The sequence below is a fragment of the Mizuhopecten yessoensis genome, unplaced genomic scaffold (genome assembly GCF_002113885.1).
Source record: "Mizuhopecten yessoensis strain PY_sf001 unplaced genomic scaffold, ASM211388v2 scaffold6719, whole genome shotgun sequence".
NCBI lineage: Eukaryota > Metazoa > Mollusca > Bivalvia > Pectinida > Pectinidae > Mizuhopecten > Mizuhopecten yessoensis.
In genome coordinates, this window is record NW_018406690.1 from 844,080 (window position 1) to 862,840 (window position 18,761).

The following is an 18,761-nucleotide window of genomic DNA, read 5'->3' on the forward strand; positions in this document are numbered from 1 at the left end:
GGGGTGGGGGTGGGGGATGCAACACTGAAGCAGGAAATAGACAAACATGAGCATTATTTTAAAGTTATAAAGGTAAAAATTGGTTATCAATGGCGCAATCCATGATGTTGTGAATGTCACAAACGAATATTGTACTTCTCGTTGGAATTATGTTGGCAACGAACTCACTGGCAATGAACTCACATTAACAAAGTACACGGTTCATGTACAGTGACTGTGTTTCAAGGTCAACCCAAGGACATCCACGGGATGGATTCGTATATGTGACATGCTGTGTCCATGAACAATGAAATGCTGCATATCGATAGCTGAACGGAGTACGTAAAATAAACATGTTTCATTGTTAGAACCAACTTCCTTAAAATTAAATGTGCTGCTTTTGTCATTGTCATCATCTATTTTGTTAGGAAATTCAATATTTGAGAAAACGTTTGGCGCCTCTTCATCGGCCCATTTGTGTCAAAGATTACCTATCTATATAAGTAAATAATAGAAATACACGGATAAGATTATCAGGTCAGCTCCCTGCTATCCATCCTTGATCTAATTGATAGCTACATCAAATTCCTGTACTCGCTGCACCTGTGTCACCGAGCCAGCTAAACTAGACATTGCAGTCTTGGGAAGACGGATGTAATACTTCAAAATGGACAATGTGACTCTGCATAATAGTTGTTATGTCTTTCCATGCTCCCCGAAATGATTTTCTAATAACTCTCACAACAAAAATAAAATGATCTTTGTTGGATGAGGCAACTATCCCCGTGTTCTGCTTCTGCGGACTGTTTCCGTACGCTGGAGGACTGTTGACGGAGTTTCCCATCAAACTATAACAACACTTTTGTGGGGTATTGTTATACAATTTGAAAAGTAAAAGTTCTGGAGATGTTGTATGGTCCAAATATAAATCTATTAAAATAACTTTCTCTAGGTCGGTGGATGATTTCTGGAGTATCCAAAAACACACCCGTACAGTCCGATGCCTAGCTCCTAACTGATTACCAAACATGTAGAACCGTGATACATTGACAATTAACACAATAAAGTTAATTTGATCGACAGCTGTCACTTATCTCTCTATTCTGACTGGTGAGTACCCGAACAGGTAAGGCAATTAGCCTGTCCTTTGTCCGAGACTTAAGTGTCATACTTGGTAAGACCAGTTAATCTCATTACGTAACATAATTGACTTGAAAGGTATAATGTATAAGATGGACACCAATATTACATGAGTTAATCTGACGACAATGAATCAAAGAAGCTACATTTACACATAGAGGTTTTCTTAAATGGTACAAATGTAATTAAATAGCTTTTAGGTATGAAATTGTTACTGAACGAAATTAAATGGCGGAAGTTTGTAAGAGGAAATCCAAAATAATGAATGAGATGAAATGTTAAATTAATGTTCATAAATAGCACTATTATCATAAAATTCTTTATGATAAAACTATGAGCAGCAAGTTTCCATATTAATATGAGTTTCATAATGTACGAATCGAACTGTATAATCTACATCGCTGTAAGCTGGAGATGTTTCGATTCTATTTCGTTTATTTGATTACTCACGGGACTAAAACAATACTACATTAATCAAGTTACATGTAATGGCCATTATCATGTAATGTAGTTACTCTCAATACCTTTTGGGTGGTCGGGTGGCGCAGTGGATAACGCCTTTCACCAAGGCGACCGCGGTTCGGTTCCCCGAGCGGAGGTATGGGTCATCTGCCCGATCACATTGGTTTCCCGGCTCCCGGTTTTCTCCCGGTTTCTCCCGGTTTTCTATCCGACGATGCAAGACCCCCTTCGCGCTAATTTCCCGGCCAACAAGAGTGCTTAATATAAGTTTAAATAACTTTTTGTTTCATAATTGTTGTAAAGAAATGTTTTAACCTTCCTCAATTAAGCTTGTTTGTTTTATTTTTGCTTATATAGAAAGGAACCTTGAATGAATTTCTAAACTTAACTGAATGCCATACACACGTAAAAGTTCCGTTTAACTTTAAAGGTAATTGGAATGGGTATTGAAATCAAATTTGAATGTATGCTCCAATAATTCACTAAAACTGGATTAGAACAACATTCAAACAGGATGAAGCGACGAAAAGTCTTTCTCTTATATATATAAAAAAAAACTATTAAAGAAATGCAGTAAAAACTCATTTACACCCAAGCTATTCTTGCTTGAAATGAAAATCTACACTTGGACGATTTAAAAAACAGAAACCGAATAGACTAAACTGGATAAATATTAGTCAGAACGTCGCTAAGATTAACTATGTTTAAAAATGGCATTTCCCATGTCAATCTCAGTTATCTGTTTATTATAACTTTGGAGACAGGCAACTACGTATCATTCGCACTCAAATGAGGAACAAGTGGAAATCGTTTAAGTATGATTTATTCGGGGGAAATCTGGCAGAAAACCCCGAGTGTATATTACTGTGGTCAATACTGTGGTCACTCCTGTGAGAATTCGTATCGCTTCTTTTCGACTTTACAATCTTAACTCACCAGAGGTGGAAACTGATTCATACTTTAAACACACTGGGATGTTGACAATGAATTCAGTTTAATTTTGCTTTTTTTATTGAAACCATCACAGCAGCATTATATTCTGATTAATAAAATTGGCAAACCTTTACCTCTACGAACAAGGAGAACATCCGTAAAACAAATCTTGAATACGTTTTCTGTGTCTTCCATATTTGGCATTATATCTATGGCAATAAAAATGTTTATCTTAATCAGATACGTATATATACTGGAATTGTATGCCTCTGTCTAAATCCTCAAGTCATTTTTTTTTCTTAAATAGGGAAGCGGCCAAACGGTCGATTTTATCATATAAATTAATGGAGTTGGAAGTACAGTAATGTTTCTAATCTGGAATGATTCAGTGCTCATTGGTTATTACTTTGCTAAGAGAAATCAACTTCTAAACAACCTACCATCAGCGGTATGCATATATATTCAGTGGCATGCCACCTTCTGAATTATCTGCCCTTGGATACAGAAGCAAAAACGAAAATGGCGGCAGATGTGAACTGAGTAGGAATGTCGAAAAGCTCCAGTGCATTTTAAACAAATCTATCAGAGAAATAATGTTATGTAACTAGCCAACAGTTCATCTGTATAACCTCAGTGATTTATCATAGGTAATATTCACGTTACAAGATACAAGGTCAAGTTCATACTGTTTTCGCAACGCCTTCATCAAGGCGCTGGTCACACTGATATCATTATGGCCACTTGGTGTGTTTATTGGTGATAGGCAATCGGTTTAAAATCATAATCGAAAATCGGATTGTAATGGGAAATAGTAAACGGTTCGACAATCGATAGCGTTATCGGTTTATACTGTTATGGGACTGAAAACCCAAATAAAGTGGAAACACTATTGACATCAACAGACACAGGAGTCTGACGGTTTTTGTAATCAATGTAAAAATGTGTAATTATATATATATATATATAAGCTTATATAAAAAAAATACCCCTTATGATATAAAAAACACAAGAGGTATTTCTTTGTATATACAGATTGTTATACTTATATTGATAAACGTCATGAGACTCCTGTGAATAAACACTAGTGGTTTTTTTACCTATGGTTTACAACAGCCTGTTCCATTTGTACAAGTTTTGTCCAATAAAATTTGTTGAAATGAAACAGCCTGTTCCATTATGAATTGGGAACAGAATCTAGCATCATATTTTATTGAAATTGGGAACATGTTTCTCATTTATTGGTCATTTTGGGAAAATATTTTAATAAAAAAAACTCTTAATAAGTCATGTTCTTTTAGAACAATTTTATTCAAAGAATATTACGTATTTTTAACGACAATGTGGTGTTTATTAAAAGATACCCTGTAACACTTAAGTTGAAAGCAAAAGCTCCACAATACCTGTAGCCAGATGGTCTCCAGCTGAACTAGTGGTTCTAAAAAATTGCTAGCCTGATTGACAAGTCAAAATTTGATATTAATTATGTTGAATGATATTGGGTAAGCAAATTTTGCACATGGACTAGTGAAATTGGAAACTATTAGGCAGACCGACTAGTGGTTATCAAAATGAATTTCTAGCACTTTCAAAGGAAATCATGACTTAAGATAGGCAAAACATTTTTGACAAAACACCAGTGACCACAAAAGACTTTCAAACGAAAACCTGTCTCTGTGGAGATGTGTTCGGAGAGAGATCTCACTGTTTGAGGATTTCAAAGTTTGACATGTATGTGTTAAAAGTTATACTAGCCACTTAGTAAACCTTCAAGCAGCTGGAGAAATGAGATATTGAGATAATTGTGCCACCAAGTCCTTGTCCAGTTATGAGGTCACCCATGTACCAGTTATCTTAATGGCTTGTGGTGACGGAGAGTTATTGGGTTGGAGTGGTGTTCAAAGACAAAAACATTTTAAAAGAGAGGAGTAATGTGGTATGCTTTAATTGTACATACTAAAGTGTTTTCCCTTTATTTAAAACAAGTGGGGGCAGGTTTGATAAGTGGTGCTATTATAGCAAACTGGACTGGGTCTATCGTCGGCGACCAGGTAGCTCAGTTGGTAGAGCATCCATCTAGACTTTGCAATTGGAGAGTCCCAGGTTCGAACCCTGGTCTGGCTGTGCATTTTTCCTCTCCTGTGGCACTATAAAGGCACAGTTTCAGTATAAGATGGGGACGTACACAATTCCATTATATGGAGAAAAAATTGATAGTGGATGATCATGGTTGCCTTCTAGCTTTTGGCTGGGAGAAGTTTCCTTACAGCTCATCAGTAGAGCAGACAACTAAAAAGTATAGGATCACTGATTTAATACTCAGCAGAGGTTATTATATATCATATATAATTTGTTAAAATGAAGTTTCAGAACATGTTGTAAAATTGCATTGGTTTGGACAATGAAGTTAACCATGCTGTTTCGGGCACAATTTACCATCGTTGATTTGATTTAAGACTTTGCTGATCAGATTGTGATATAATAATGATAAAGTAATCTAGGTCCTGATATGTATGATACTTTTCTATAGACTGAGATTATAGGGATTATAGATACCATGTTAAGCTGGTAACCAACTGTACTCGTCCACAACCCCATCCCTTCCTCTTAACTCATTCACCCTTGAAATTTCATAATGACCTATTCCAACCTGTGAATTGGAAGATTTCAAATGTGTCTTCAGAGGTGAATGAGTTAATGTAACATCTAAGACATCACCTTGGACTACAGTGTAAATTAGGTACCCCTTTTTATCACTCAATGTCCAGTGATGGTGTATACTAGAGTACAGGACAGTAATTTAACTGATATAACATAATTTATTGGGATACAAATATTGTGCACTGCAAAATCACACTAGCCTGAACTGAAAACTGAATACATTTTGAAAAATAATCCTTATCATTTATCCCATTCATTGCCATGTTAAATGAATTCACCTAAAATAACTTAAAAGTTGCAATTAATAGGTAGTTGAGTGTTTATGTTTTATGTAAACATTTTGTACAGAAAATATTCAAGTAACAATTGTTGCCGCTGTGATTTTTGGGACAATTATTTGAGTCCTAGACTTACGCTTAGGATTCACACACATTTTGAGAACTGACATTATATTTTTATGATGGAAATTATCAACATTTCAAACTTGAAGTTCCGGTGTAATATATATTCTCCATATGCTTGGTTAAATAGTATATTGATATCTAAACTTTTTCGTACAAATTAAAAATATATACAGCCTCATTTTCTTTCACAAATTGCAATTTAGTTGATGTTGTATATATACACATTAAAATATAATAAATTGAATCTTCCAGAAAGCAGCAAGTTTCTGTACCAGCCAGGGACAGTGTATGAGTTTCGCTATGAGGGTAAGACGTCTACTGGTATACATGGGGCGTCGGAGGACAATGCCGGTTTGAAGATAACTTCAAATGTCTTAATAGGAGTAATCTCCAAGTGTGAATTGACATTAGAGGTAAGATTTAGATTTGACTTCATCTTTTCATGATTTTATAAGGGATGTAAACTCGCAATAATATGTAGCATATTTATCTTCCATCAAGAGGTTATTTTAATGAAATTTTGTATCAACTGTGTCAATTATATACAACAGGACGTTTTCTAATTCTAGGGTTCCAAAGAGTACAGTTAAGTACTCAACTCCTAGTTAACGCTTTCCCCCCTAATATTAGTATAATTCTTCCAGTTAAGTGCTGTTTTTAACAATTGCTTCAAAAGAGATTTGGGTTATTACAAAACACACAATTCTAACATTTATTACCAGGCTGGTTATGTGTGTATTACCAACAGAAATGAAAACTTGAACTTGAACAAAATAATTTCATTAAGTGTAATATTGTATTTTTCCAATTTTAATGCAATCAACACATTTTTTCAATCAAGGTTCCTTTCCCAATAAAATAAGGAAAAGCATTACTACAATCTTTAACATTTATGTCAAATTACCAGTATTTAAAGTAAATTTGTAAGCTTTAAAATCTTTAATTTTTTCCCCTTTTATGACCATAGTTATCTAACTTTGTTTTGTGATGTTGATATTTCATATATGATTAGTAGTACAATCTTATTGTTTTAATTTTTAATAGTGCTTTTTATTTTATATTTATTCAGCTTTCAAATACAGTTTTATATGGAGCTGATCCTGATCGATCAGTTCGACTTCGAAGGCACAGTGATTCACGGGAATTTAAAAGAGCATTACAAAATAGCCCGTTGCGGTTCTCCTTCCAAGACGGTATCATAGATCAGCTGTGTCCCAGTGATGATGAACCGACATGGGTCCTGAACATCAAGCGAGGAATCTTGTCTGCATTTCAAAATGGAATGGAATCTCTTGACAGCAACCATGAGGTTTCTGAGGTGAGCATGTAAGAGGGATGTGTACAGTTCTGTCAATCCTCCTGCTTAAGAAGATTGGTTGTGATTAGATCGATAATAAGGTCACATTTCAGAGATTTTTTTGAAGGCAAACTTTGGGACCTTATAAAGGCCCCTTCCTCTAGGAAGTTTCTTCTGTATTTTCCCAAAATCAATGCAAAATATCATGTTTTTCCCAAAAATCCAGCTTTTTGTACCTGATATTTTCCGAAGTCACAAGGCACAGGCCCCTTTGTAAAGTAGGTAAACAAATTTCTGCATTTTAATGAAAAAGAAGCAATCTGTCTCCTGAAACATTGATGAGATATTCTAGCAGAACTGGACTGGATTTCTTTTACCATATCATTTTCTCATCAAATGCTTCTATATAGAGGCCGGCATAAACTTTTGTTTGTCTACCAATCTCCTCCTACATTTTTCGACTGATCTGTTTGAAACTTAGTATTCATTATAATCATGATATGAAGTTGTGTCTCCCTTAAAAGAATTTTGATTCAACAATTTTCCAAAAGTTATTGCCCTTTGTTTATTTTAGTATTTGATTTTTTTGTTCAGAGATCTCCTCCTACATTTTTTTGACGGATTTCTTTTGAAACTTAGTAGGCTAAATAATCATGATATGTTGTTGTGTTTCCTTGAAAAGAATTTTGATTCAACAATTTTTGCAAAAGTTATTGCCCTTTGTTTATTTCAGTATTTGATTTTTGTCCGGCAATCTCCTCCTACATTTTCAACGGATCTCTTTGATACTTGGTATACGTTATAATCATGATATGAAGTTGTGTCTCCCTCAAAAGAATTTCGATTTGACGATTTTTGCAAAAGTTATTGCCCTTTGTTCATTTCAGTATTTGATTTTTTGTCCAGAGATTTACCATGTATTGGTAAAGAACTGGCCTCGTCTGAAGTAATCACTTTTCATATTTGCCTAGTTCTTTACCATGAAAGGATGGTCATAGATGGTCAAAATACAGGTCAAGCCTACTGTTAAAGGCCATTTCAGCTTATAAACTTTTCAGCCATCATTATCAATAATAATATTTAAACTGTTATAATTTGCCTTTTAGTATTGTAGTGTGTTTTGAGGAACATTGTAATGCATATATTTGAAGCTTTAAAAAGGTACTTTTTTAGTCTTTTAATTATTGAGCTTAGCAATGCAAATAGTATAGGAAATTCCAATTAGTCAATTAGTCGAACTATACCCGAGTGGAATAAACTCCCACCTGACATTATTTCGAGCCCCACAAGAATTATTCAAATCAGCCCTCTACCGTCACCTTTCAAACGCAAATTAGACCATCTCGTATCTTTTAAAAACAATCTCTTTCCATGTTTCACTCCTCGTCTGACATTTTATCTTCAAATTGTTGAAGTTGGTCTGTACCATTTAGAAGTAGAAGAAGGGTGATTTACAGGTTGACCTGCATAGACACAAGTGACCTATCAGGTGTGACTTTTTAGTATTGAAGAATTTGACATGATTTAGATTTACTCAGAGGTCTTCAATTTCATATTTAACATACCCGGTACTAGCCCAAAAACAGATTTTGATAAAACATACCAGCCTGACCTATATATGTAACCTTCATAGTAATAATGTTGAACATTTTCATTAGCCCAATCAAAAATCTACTAGCCCCGGGTTTGAGCTAATGAAATTAAACACCCTTGACTAAAAAGTAAATATTCTTTTTTAAGTTTGTTTTGATATTCATAAAAGTTTGAATTTATGATTTAACAATGATATGTTCTTTTTTAGACTGATGTTACGGGAAAATGCCCCACCACATATAAAATGATCCAAGACGGATGGAAGACGAGGACAGTGAAGAAGACCAAGGATATAGATGCGTGCACAGAACGCCATGGCTTAGACAGTTCAGCTCACTCTATGCTTTACAGAGTTCCATCCGTAAGAGTTTATACAAAATTTATAAGATGGCGATTTTCTGTTTGAGTCCCTCTTTAAGATGTTCTGATGATCTAGTTCTGTCAAAATTTCTTGATTTTGATCTTTCAATAACAACAAATAAAACCTATCAAATTTCCCCCTGTATCTTCTCATATTAAAGAAATTCACAAATGTGACGGTACCTTCTACATTATTTATTTATATAATTTGCTTATATAGGTACAGCTGTTACACACGTTAAAACTGTGTTGTAGAGGTACATAAGGCTAAAATGCAGGAGAAAAAAATCTGCTAAAGGTGTTTTTTTAAATTCATATATTGAAGCAAATGCTTGTCAGGATGTGTATTGAAAAGTGAAACATTTTAAAAAATTGTTTAAAAACAGGTTTACACACTGATATACATGAAGATTCATAAATTTTATGTCTTCATTTTATTTTCAGAGCATACAGAGTTTACCATTGTTGAAAAGCACACACGAATGTAGTCAGGATTTTAATGTTCAAGAGAAAATTTTAAAGCGTAGCATCTGTCATGAGATACATTTGTTCCGCCCATTTTCCAAAGAAGACAATGGGGCTACAACAGAAGTAGTACAGAAACTAACATTTGTGTCGAGTAGTAGTGGCACAGTAACACAAGGTGAGGAAACAGCCCAAGGAGTATCATATGTGTCAATTATTTGGTCTCAGTTATTTTATCTCCGGGCTCATATTCATGAAACGCTTCTCATGCTCCAGCATTGACTTTGTGCTCAAGCCTAATTTCTTGTTTCAGTTGTAAGTTTATAAATAAGAGTCATGATTTGGACAAAAGTCGAAGAGACTTGAAGTCGAATACTGTTTTCAATGTTTACACTTGACTTTTTGATCGTTTGACATGATTTAAGTGAGTTATAAGAAAACTGGTTTGAGCACAGAATCTGTGCTTCAGTATGAGAACTGTTTCATGTATATGGGCCCTGGGCTCCTGACACACGGTCAGCTATTATTAATAGGGTTTTCAACATGGATAATTCCAAGTTCTTAACCAAGTTGAACAAAAATTAGTTGTACTTGAACTTCACTTAATATCAACAGTGCACGTTTCTTATCTTAGAAACTGAACATGGCTACAAATAACAATAATGAAAATCTTACAAGGAAAACTCCACATTTGATCTGCTGTTATTCAAATGTTAAAACAGTTGAAATTATAAATTGTTAATATATTTCAATATTGTGGTTAAGAAGTAAACTAACATTGTTGAAATTTGATACAAAAAATGACATTTAAAAGTTATGAAATTGATGAATTAAATGCTGTTTTATAATAATTGTGCATGTTTATCGTACATCCCAAATTTGCTGTAATAAAATTTCATATATTGTACAGCTGACATCAGTAGGAAGGAGACCATTTTATTTGAGCACGAAGGTGGTGAGCGAGGAACCACAGTGAATTACCAGTCAGCCTTGTCTAAACTCAGCGAGCTGTGTACCTCCACGCAGACAGACATCCGTCCAGACACGCCCAGGGCATTCTCTGAGCTAGTGTACGAGCTCAAAAAGCTTGACTCCTCCTCTCTTAACTCGGTGTTCCGACAAGTCAGTGACCCAACCTTCTGTCCTGACAACGCCGAGCGTGTCAAGTGAGTTTACTTTTTGAAAAGATGAAAAAATATTTAAATGTTTTGCTGTTACTTCCAACAATGACACTTTATATTAGACATTTTTGTCAATGAAATGTTTTACATATTTATTTGGTCACTTATTTGTGTTTTAGAATGTTAAGGTGGGGTCAACATTTGGCCCCCACTTTGACTTCTTTTATTCTTTTGCCATATGTAGATACATAAAAATGATCAATAACTGCATAAATAATTATTCATAATTACTACTGATAACCTTTTAATAGTGGACCTCCTTGCATAACGCCAGGTTGAGTGACGGGGGTATCCTAACAAAATGACCGATAAATGTCACAGGCAAATGTTATTTTGAAAATGAATTATGATAAGTGTATAGTGTATAAAATATATATATTCTGTCTACAGAATCATTTGGATGTAATATTAAAACCGGTAAAGTACTCTTTTAGCAAGCCAAACAAGATCAATCTCCAGTTTCACATAATCATGGAGATTTGAGTATCAATGTTTATTATGGTAAATACCGATACATTTGCTGTTTTTGTATCATACGAAAACACTTTATTATATTAAACATGTTTTAAAGTTATGTCCAGCAGTAATAACTCATGTATTCTGCCAAAGTAATCTTTCCTCTGGATAACTACTAAAGGTTGAGATTGTGTTATAGACAAAGATATGCAATTATATAAAAGCAATAATAATCTTAATAGTAAAACTGTTATACACGATATTATACCCCCGCAACGAAGTAGGGGGGGGGGGGGGGGGGGGTATACTGCTGGAATCGGATTATCCGTCCATCTGTCTGTCCATAAATAAAGTTTGTCCGAACACTCCTTCTAAAGTAATGGACAACAGGTCTTGGCCATTTGTAGCCGATGTTATTTTCTTGCAATCATTTACTCTGTTCTTGATCTGGCAGGCCATTCTATCCCGTCAGACAAATATTCTGGTTCAGATGACCTAAACCCTGATCAGACTTTCTGACATAAGAGGTGTTTCAATCTGACCCTTTTTTAAGGAGTAATGGCCCTTTGTTGAAAAAAACATGTCCTGACAACGTTAGTTTACAGATATGGTAACTGCATCCTGACATTGTGCATCCAAGTAGTATGTTTTCATTCCAACCCTTTGAAAGGAGTTCTGGCCCTTTGTCTGCCTCATAAACTACTGGGCCGATTTAAATGAAAGCTTACAGATATGGTAATTACCCCTAATGTTGTGCAACAGGGTAGTATTTTTCCATTTCGACCCTTTTTAAGGAGTTATGGCCTTTTGGTAAAAATCTTTGTCTTGACATCTCTTCCTTTACTACTAGGACGATTTCAGCAAAACTGGTTNGGGGGGGGGGGGGGGGGGGTATTAGTTAGTCTTTGACTTCTATTATTATAAGATATTATTAGTAGCCAACTTTTAAGCAAATTTAAAAAATAGACTCGTTTTAGAACTATGTGAATTAACGTGTCAAAAATGGAAGTTTTCACATTAGTTATGAAATTTCACATTTTTTCCAGCTTAAATCTTCAATAAAAAGAAGAAAAAAATCTTGAAATATTTTAACATTCAGTATCAAAATAACAGTTGGAATATGTTGCACAGGATGATGATATAATTTTATAGTAATTGTGTCATTTAAATGCTCTAGGTGGAATTGTACCACACCTTTAACACCCACACAGGTGTAAGTCAATGAGGTCCCATTTATCATTCAATTAATTTTGAAACTAACCGTTCCTGATTTAAGCTTCTTATACCCATACCTTTTTGGATTTAACTTGTTTTGAAATTCCAAATGGGGGGCAACGCTAACGCAAAATCTCCATAGGCAATGACCCTACCTTTCCATCGTAGTTTTTTGCCATTGTTGCTTTAGGTTTATTTGGGCCACGTATCGGAAATTTGGTTGTCCTTGAGTAATCATGGTGACTGTCCGTTCACAATTTTGTTCTGGAGATTATCTCAGAATCCAAAAGTGTGAAGTTTCTCAAGTTTTACACGAAGATACACTGTAGATGTAGGACAGAGGTTTAAACATGTTCCAAAGTTCAAGGTCACTGTTACTTAAATAGAATACATTATGAAAAATACATTGTAATGCCCTTTACCTACCAGTGTTTACTGTATTTGGTAGATATCCATATAAATAGCGCCATATTCCTAGGATCTTGAAATGTAAGATTACTGTTTCTGACTTGTTAGTCTTTATTTTGATGGCAAGTAGAGGAATATCCTATATTAATGATGCCATGGCCACATGTAGATGCTTCTGATTGGTCAAGACATATACAACAATAACTTTTGTTCTGTTGGTACAGTTTTGTTAATACTTCATGGTAGATGGATCTACATTCCTTATGAAGAAAATTGTATGCAGTCCCCATAATCCAATATGGCTGCCATTGCATCTGATTGGCCCTTATGGGCTATACATTCAGGTCTTCTGGTCTGATTTACATGTAGTTCACAGTTGGTGGTACATGGTACTTGTGCAATATTGTTTGTAATGTCTTTTTATCCATATTTTGAATTCCAAGTTGATCATTGTAGCACCTGCTTGGCAATTATGGGGATATACATTTATAAACTGTAAGGCAAACAACCAGTGTTCTAGTTGTTGTGTAAGAAAGGTTATTGCCATTGTTGTGTAAGAAAGGTTATTGCCATTGTTGTGTAAGAAAGGTTATTGCCATTGTTGTTACAGGAAGTTTTACCTGGATGCCATCCCAATGGTAGGCACGGGAGCTGCAGTCAGTCAGATCACGGAGAGAATTATGAACAACGACATCTCAGCAAGTTTTGTAGAAATGTGGCTAGCATCTCTTTCGTTTGTCCAACATCCAACTAAGGAAATGCTTGCAGAAGTCATGGTAAGAACATTTTTGATGCAATCGGTCAGTTTAGTAAACTAAAGTGCAAGAGGGTTGGTGATGTAGGTCATGTATATATTATTTTTTTTGAAGCCTATGACAAGAGTGAAGGTTGTTTCTGTGGCCTCTTCAGTAAATAGTTTAAGTTAATTTTGTATGTAACTATCACATAATTTTGTTTGTAAAACCTATATTAACCAAGATAATCTTTCTTTCATTATGACTTGAACTCAAAGAATGACATTGCAGTCAGAAATTTCGAAACTAAAGTTTTAGATTTTCATGTAGAGTAGAACTAAATGACACTATTGCTAGAAATAAAAGCAATACACTAACTACTTGATGAATGTGTGTACAGAGACTACTGGACATGCCTAATGGTGACAAGGTGATCCTGCCCGTGTCTGCCCTGGTCCACAGCTACTGCAGAGACAACCCACAGTGTGGTGACGACATGGAGGTGGATGACATCATGATCTGGTTGGAAAACAAAATAGGTCGTAACTGTCAATACACTGACAATACTTACATGCAGGTACAGAATTCATAGAAATTTGTTCGCAATACCATTATGAATTGTCTACAAATTATGTTTAGACTTTAAACTGTATTCTCCATAGACTGTTTTTGTGTGCTGGTACTTGTTTATGTCTTTTTTGCATTAAAATTTCCTGCTATGCATCAATTTTCCTCTTAATTATTCAATTTTGCCATCAAGCTACAATTTAAACTTCAAACTGTATTCACCACTCACTGTTTTTATTCTAACTGACAAACAGTACTGTAATACATGAATTTTGAGCAACTACGCATGGAAATTTCCTGTTGCGCATCAATTTCGCTCTTAATTATTCAATTTTGCCATCACCCTTTGAACTCCTTTTATGAAACTTTAGATGTATGATGACTTTGTACTGGGATGTCTCCGATGGATTACAAGTGTAGCAGTAGACACAGATGAATGATTGTGGCACTATGGCTTCTAAATCAAAATCTGAATATTTCCTGTGATATCCAAAACTTCACATAGGCTGCCTTTTTTCATCTTATGAATACATATTGATGATCTTGTTAAATCAATCATCAACAACATTTTCTACATTAAAAAAGATTTTAGTGTTAAGTATATAACACAGTAAAGTATATGTGGTGTATTATTACTGTGTAAGGTCTTCACCAGGCTAAGAATATATCAAAATATTCTAATTATTCTAGGTATTGCTGTCCCTCAGAGCTGTGGGTAACGTTGGCCTGTCTCGGTCAATCATCCCCAATCTCAACCAATGTTCTGAGTCCGTCCAAGCTACGATGGAGATGAGGCTGGCAGCTGTGGAGGCGTTCAGAAGATTCCCATGCAGTACAGATGTAAGTGAGGAGTAATGCGCTCTTACAGTATGAACATTTTCTCTATTTAGATACATTGCTTATATTTTCAATATATTTTCTGTGTAATCTGAAGCTTGAATCCTTAAACATTCATATTATTAACCTTGTTGATATATATGAAAATTCAGAAAAATCCTGATTGCAACTGTAAAGTTAAAAACAATGTAATCAAAGTAACTTGAAAAAAAAAAATTGTGTAGGAAACCAATTTTCAAGATTAATGGAGTTTCACTCTATTTAGGTTTTGCAAATTCGATCCAAAAATAGAAAAGTTTTACACAGATGATAATTTCATTATTAAGACACGTGACAGAACTAAATTGTCACAGTGTTTTAGCACAGAGATCTGGCACTCGGCATATAAAGTGTCAAATAATCTAATGTGTAGGCTTTATTACAGCATATTAAGCAACAACAACTAAAGCGTAATTTGTTAAACAAATCAACAAAACTATAAGATGTGTGATATAATCTATTTTCAGACACCTTGTATTGCTCTGATTACAACCACATAATTGCTTTGTCATTACAACATTACAGTTATGAAGTTTATTATCTTGGCTCATTTTTACACTTTTCATATTATTCTGCGAATCATATTTTTTTTCGGCCCAGCTTTCGACCTGCGAAATCACTTAAATATCCTGCAATACGGTATTATGTATACAGACTATTTGCAATATATGAGTGTTTGATGTAGGGTAGTAATGTACTCATCAGGGTTCTGTGAGAATTCTATATTTATGTTACTGTTTCTCATTTAGATTTTTAAAGAAATTTGATCACATTGTGTATTCAGTCTCAGGATTTACTCATCTCTGGAAATAGGTCTATGTGATACAGATTTCATTTAGACTTATTGAAATTTGTATAAACCGGGGCCCGTATTCATGAAACTGTTCTCATGCTCAAGCATGGATTCTGTGCTCAAGCAAGCTTTCTTGTAACTCACCTTAATCATATCAACAATCAAAAAGTCTAATCTAAATATTGAAAACAGTTTTCGTCTATAAGTCTCTTCAATTTTTTCCAAAACTTTTAACATAATAAAAAATTTAAAATAATTTATAACTGGAACAAGAAATGAGGCTTGAGCACAAAATCCATGCTTAAGCATAAGAATTGTTTCATGAATACAGGCCCAGGCCTTTACCAAGAAAGTTTCTCTTCAATGTTTAGTGCTTAATATCATAAAAATAAGGAAATATGGGTAACAATAAAGAACGAAAAGTAACTAAACAGAACTCTCCTATACTTGTCATTGAATCACACATCATAGAAAAAAACTTTCTAGACAATTTTGCCAATGAAGTAAATGATACGAATAGACCTGTTGTGTTTTTAATTGTGATAGTCTATAAGTCTACCGTTAATTTTGAACTTGTCTTATTATAACCTATTACAGAGGAGTGGACTTATGGCACTTTACAAGGACCGCAGTGAAGATTCAGAGATCAGGATTGCAGCCTACCTTGAGGTGATGAAGTGTGCCAGCTCAGAGGTCATCTCTGAGGTCAAGGAGGTTCTTGCCTCTGAGGAAGTAAACCAGGTATGTTAGATTTTACGATTAACTGGTTGACTGAGGGATCACTCGGATATGATGTGTTTTTGGTACAAATATATGCTGGAGAGGTCAAAGCATATAGTTTTTAATGTTAAATGACACTTGATGTATTTTAGATTTCATGAGAATTTTTACATTTTAATTTATTGTGTCAGGTTGGCAGCTTTGTCTGGACACATCTTACCAACCTGATGGAAACATCTGATCCTACCAAACAAGACATTCGGGCCATCTTGGAAGACGAGGTGCTGCAAAAAGAGTTTGACATGGACAGAAGGAAATTCTCACGTAACTACGAAGCGTCTTATTTCTCCGAGAGATTCAACATGGGTGGATCAATGGAGAGCAATCTTATCTGGTCACCCAAATCCTTTGTTCCACGATCATTGATGGCAAATTTAACAGTGGACCTGTTTGGCCACTCCTACAACTTGCTAGAGGTTGGAGGCAGGGCTGAAGGTCTGGAACATCTTCTGGAAGCCTACTTTGGTCCATCTGGTCATCTTCGTAAAAACAAAGCACCGTCTCCTGCCCCTGAAATGCCAACTAACAAAGCATTAAACATGAACAAGCTTAACAGAATGGGCAACACTGTAAGTCTGAGAATGTATTGCATGTGTACTTTAATTTTACTGGGACAGTTATTGTTATAATTGGTGCATACAGTTGAATCTAATTAAAGGCAGTTATAACTGACTCAGGGTACATTCACGTATCCGGTTGAAACAGTTGAACCGGTTGAACCTGTTAAGAAAACGACAGGTACAGATCTGGACTGAGGCTGAGCTCAGGAAAATTTGGCACGTGTAGATTGAGGGGTCCAGATGTACCTGACCGAAACTAAAATGCTGACTATTGCCAGTTTGCGTTATTTCTTTCTTAAACAATGTCAAGTCACATGTAGTTTTTAAAATACGTTATGTAATTCAGTGGACGGATGAAAGAAGGTCATAATATTCTTGAAACATTGTTTTTTATTCTCCGAAACTGTGCATTTTTAGCTCTGCTTATAGGACAGTCCAAGTGCGTTCGTTTATTGTGGAAAATTTCTGTGCCACACGTACCGTTTCAACCGGGATACGCGAATGTAGCCACAATTATGTGTCAATTAGTATACATATAATTTTAATGGATTTCAAAGACAAAATATTAGAAATGATTTGATTTATTCTTCATTTAAATTATTCACCCAGTACTGATCAATAGAGCAGAAGTAACTAAGATAATTTATTTAAAGTTAAGGTGTAAAAGAGTTTAAATAGATAAATCCAAAAATTATTTCAAAGGATATGAAATAAAATGATGAGAACATCCAATTGAATTTATTCAAAACACTAAGATGAACATCCAATTGAATTTATTCAAAACACTAGGATGAGATTTTCTTTTGCCACAGTTGGACTCTGATGAAGAACTCCAGGGTTCCATGTACATGCGTGTGTTTGGAAATGAAGTGAAATATCTGAACCTAAACAAGATGCAGGATTCTGATAGCAGCTTGAACAACTTTAATTTTGACGCCTTTTTTGCCAAGCTGATTCGTGACGGGTCCGTGTCCTACACATACAGTAACATGTTCCTAGACAGTTCTATCATCGTACCTACAATGATTGGTTTCCCCCTCAACCTAACGGTCAACGGCACGCTGACCACCGGTCTGAAAGGCACAGGACAGATTGACCTGCGCAGGCCAAAGTCCCTCATGTTGATCAATGGAAACTTGGAGCCAAGGTCGGTTGATATGATGATACATTTAGATTATCTCACGGAGCTTTTTATATTGTTATAGATTCAGCTTTTTTGTGGTCCTACTACTAAAAAGTTAACGAATGATTAAATATGTGGAAAATCACACAAAAAAACACAATTACCTAAAATCTGTGTTGTGGGTTTTTCAGTGGAGCTGTTGCCATCTCTGCAATGATGAGTGTAGATGCCTTTATCACCAAGGGTGGAATGAAGATGGTTTCCACCCTACACACAAGTACTTCCATCAGAGGAAAACTGGAGCTCGCCAACAACAAAGACTTCACTTTGGAGCTGGATTTCCCTCGCAAGAAGTCTGAGGTTATCAACATGGAGTGAGTAGATTTAGTTAGATGCTGTGCTTCATGTTGTGCTAGGTTACAGAAAAGATATACAGAAAAACATTTCTGTAAATAAATCCTGTGTTTACAAATGATGTTGGGATGATAGCAATGAAAACCTCCATATATGAACAAAACCTGTCTATCAGGTAACATCATTGTCTGGTTGTTCAGTGGAAAATTCTTCAGTCATCTTCATCATTATCAATATACACAACACCAGGGGCCTGTTCGTTTATGCGGAACAACCAGTTTGTCTGATTTTAAAAGTAACATTTTTGAGTTTAAACCCTGGCGGATCCGCAAATGTTGATTCAGGCCTTGCAAAGCTTTATCAAAGCTCACCTGAAAGCAGCATCAGATTACTAGGTCAGACCTTATTCGATAAACGAACAAC

At 35.2% G+C, this 18,761-nt stretch overlaps 1 protein-coding gene across 1 annotated transcript in view; it reads left to right on the forward strand.

The window, feature by feature from the left end:
* The window catches only part of LOC110452518, a 46,310-nt gene that overhangs the window by 1,921 nt on the left and 25,628 nt on the right, over positions 1 to 18,761 (forward strand). Inside the window, exons 3-14 of the mRNA XM_021501097.1 lie at positions 5,829 to 5,989; positions 6,646 to 6,894; positions 8,675 to 8,827; positions 9,271 to 9,469; positions 10,202 to 10,457; positions 13,162 to 13,327; positions 13,686 to 13,862; positions 14,543 to 14,692; positions 16,119 to 16,262; positions 16,433 to 16,870; positions 17,674 to 18,008; positions 18,176 to 18,358. Coding sequence (XP_021356772.1) covers positions 5,829 to 5,989; positions 6,646 to 6,894; positions 8,675 to 8,827; positions 9,271 to 9,469; positions 10,202 to 10,457; positions 13,162 to 13,327; positions 13,686 to 13,862; positions 14,543 to 14,692; positions 16,119 to 16,262; positions 16,433 to 16,870; positions 17,674 to 18,008; positions 18,176 to 18,358 — 2,611 coding nt within the window. The remainder of the gene's footprint in view (positions 1 to 5,828; positions 5,990 to 6,645; positions 6,895 to 8,674; positions 8,828 to 9,270; positions 9,470 to 10,201; positions 10,458 to 13,161; positions 13,328 to 13,685; positions 13,863 to 14,542; positions 14,693 to 16,118; positions 16,263 to 16,432; positions 16,871 to 17,673; positions 18,009 to 18,175; positions 18,359 to 18,761) is intronic.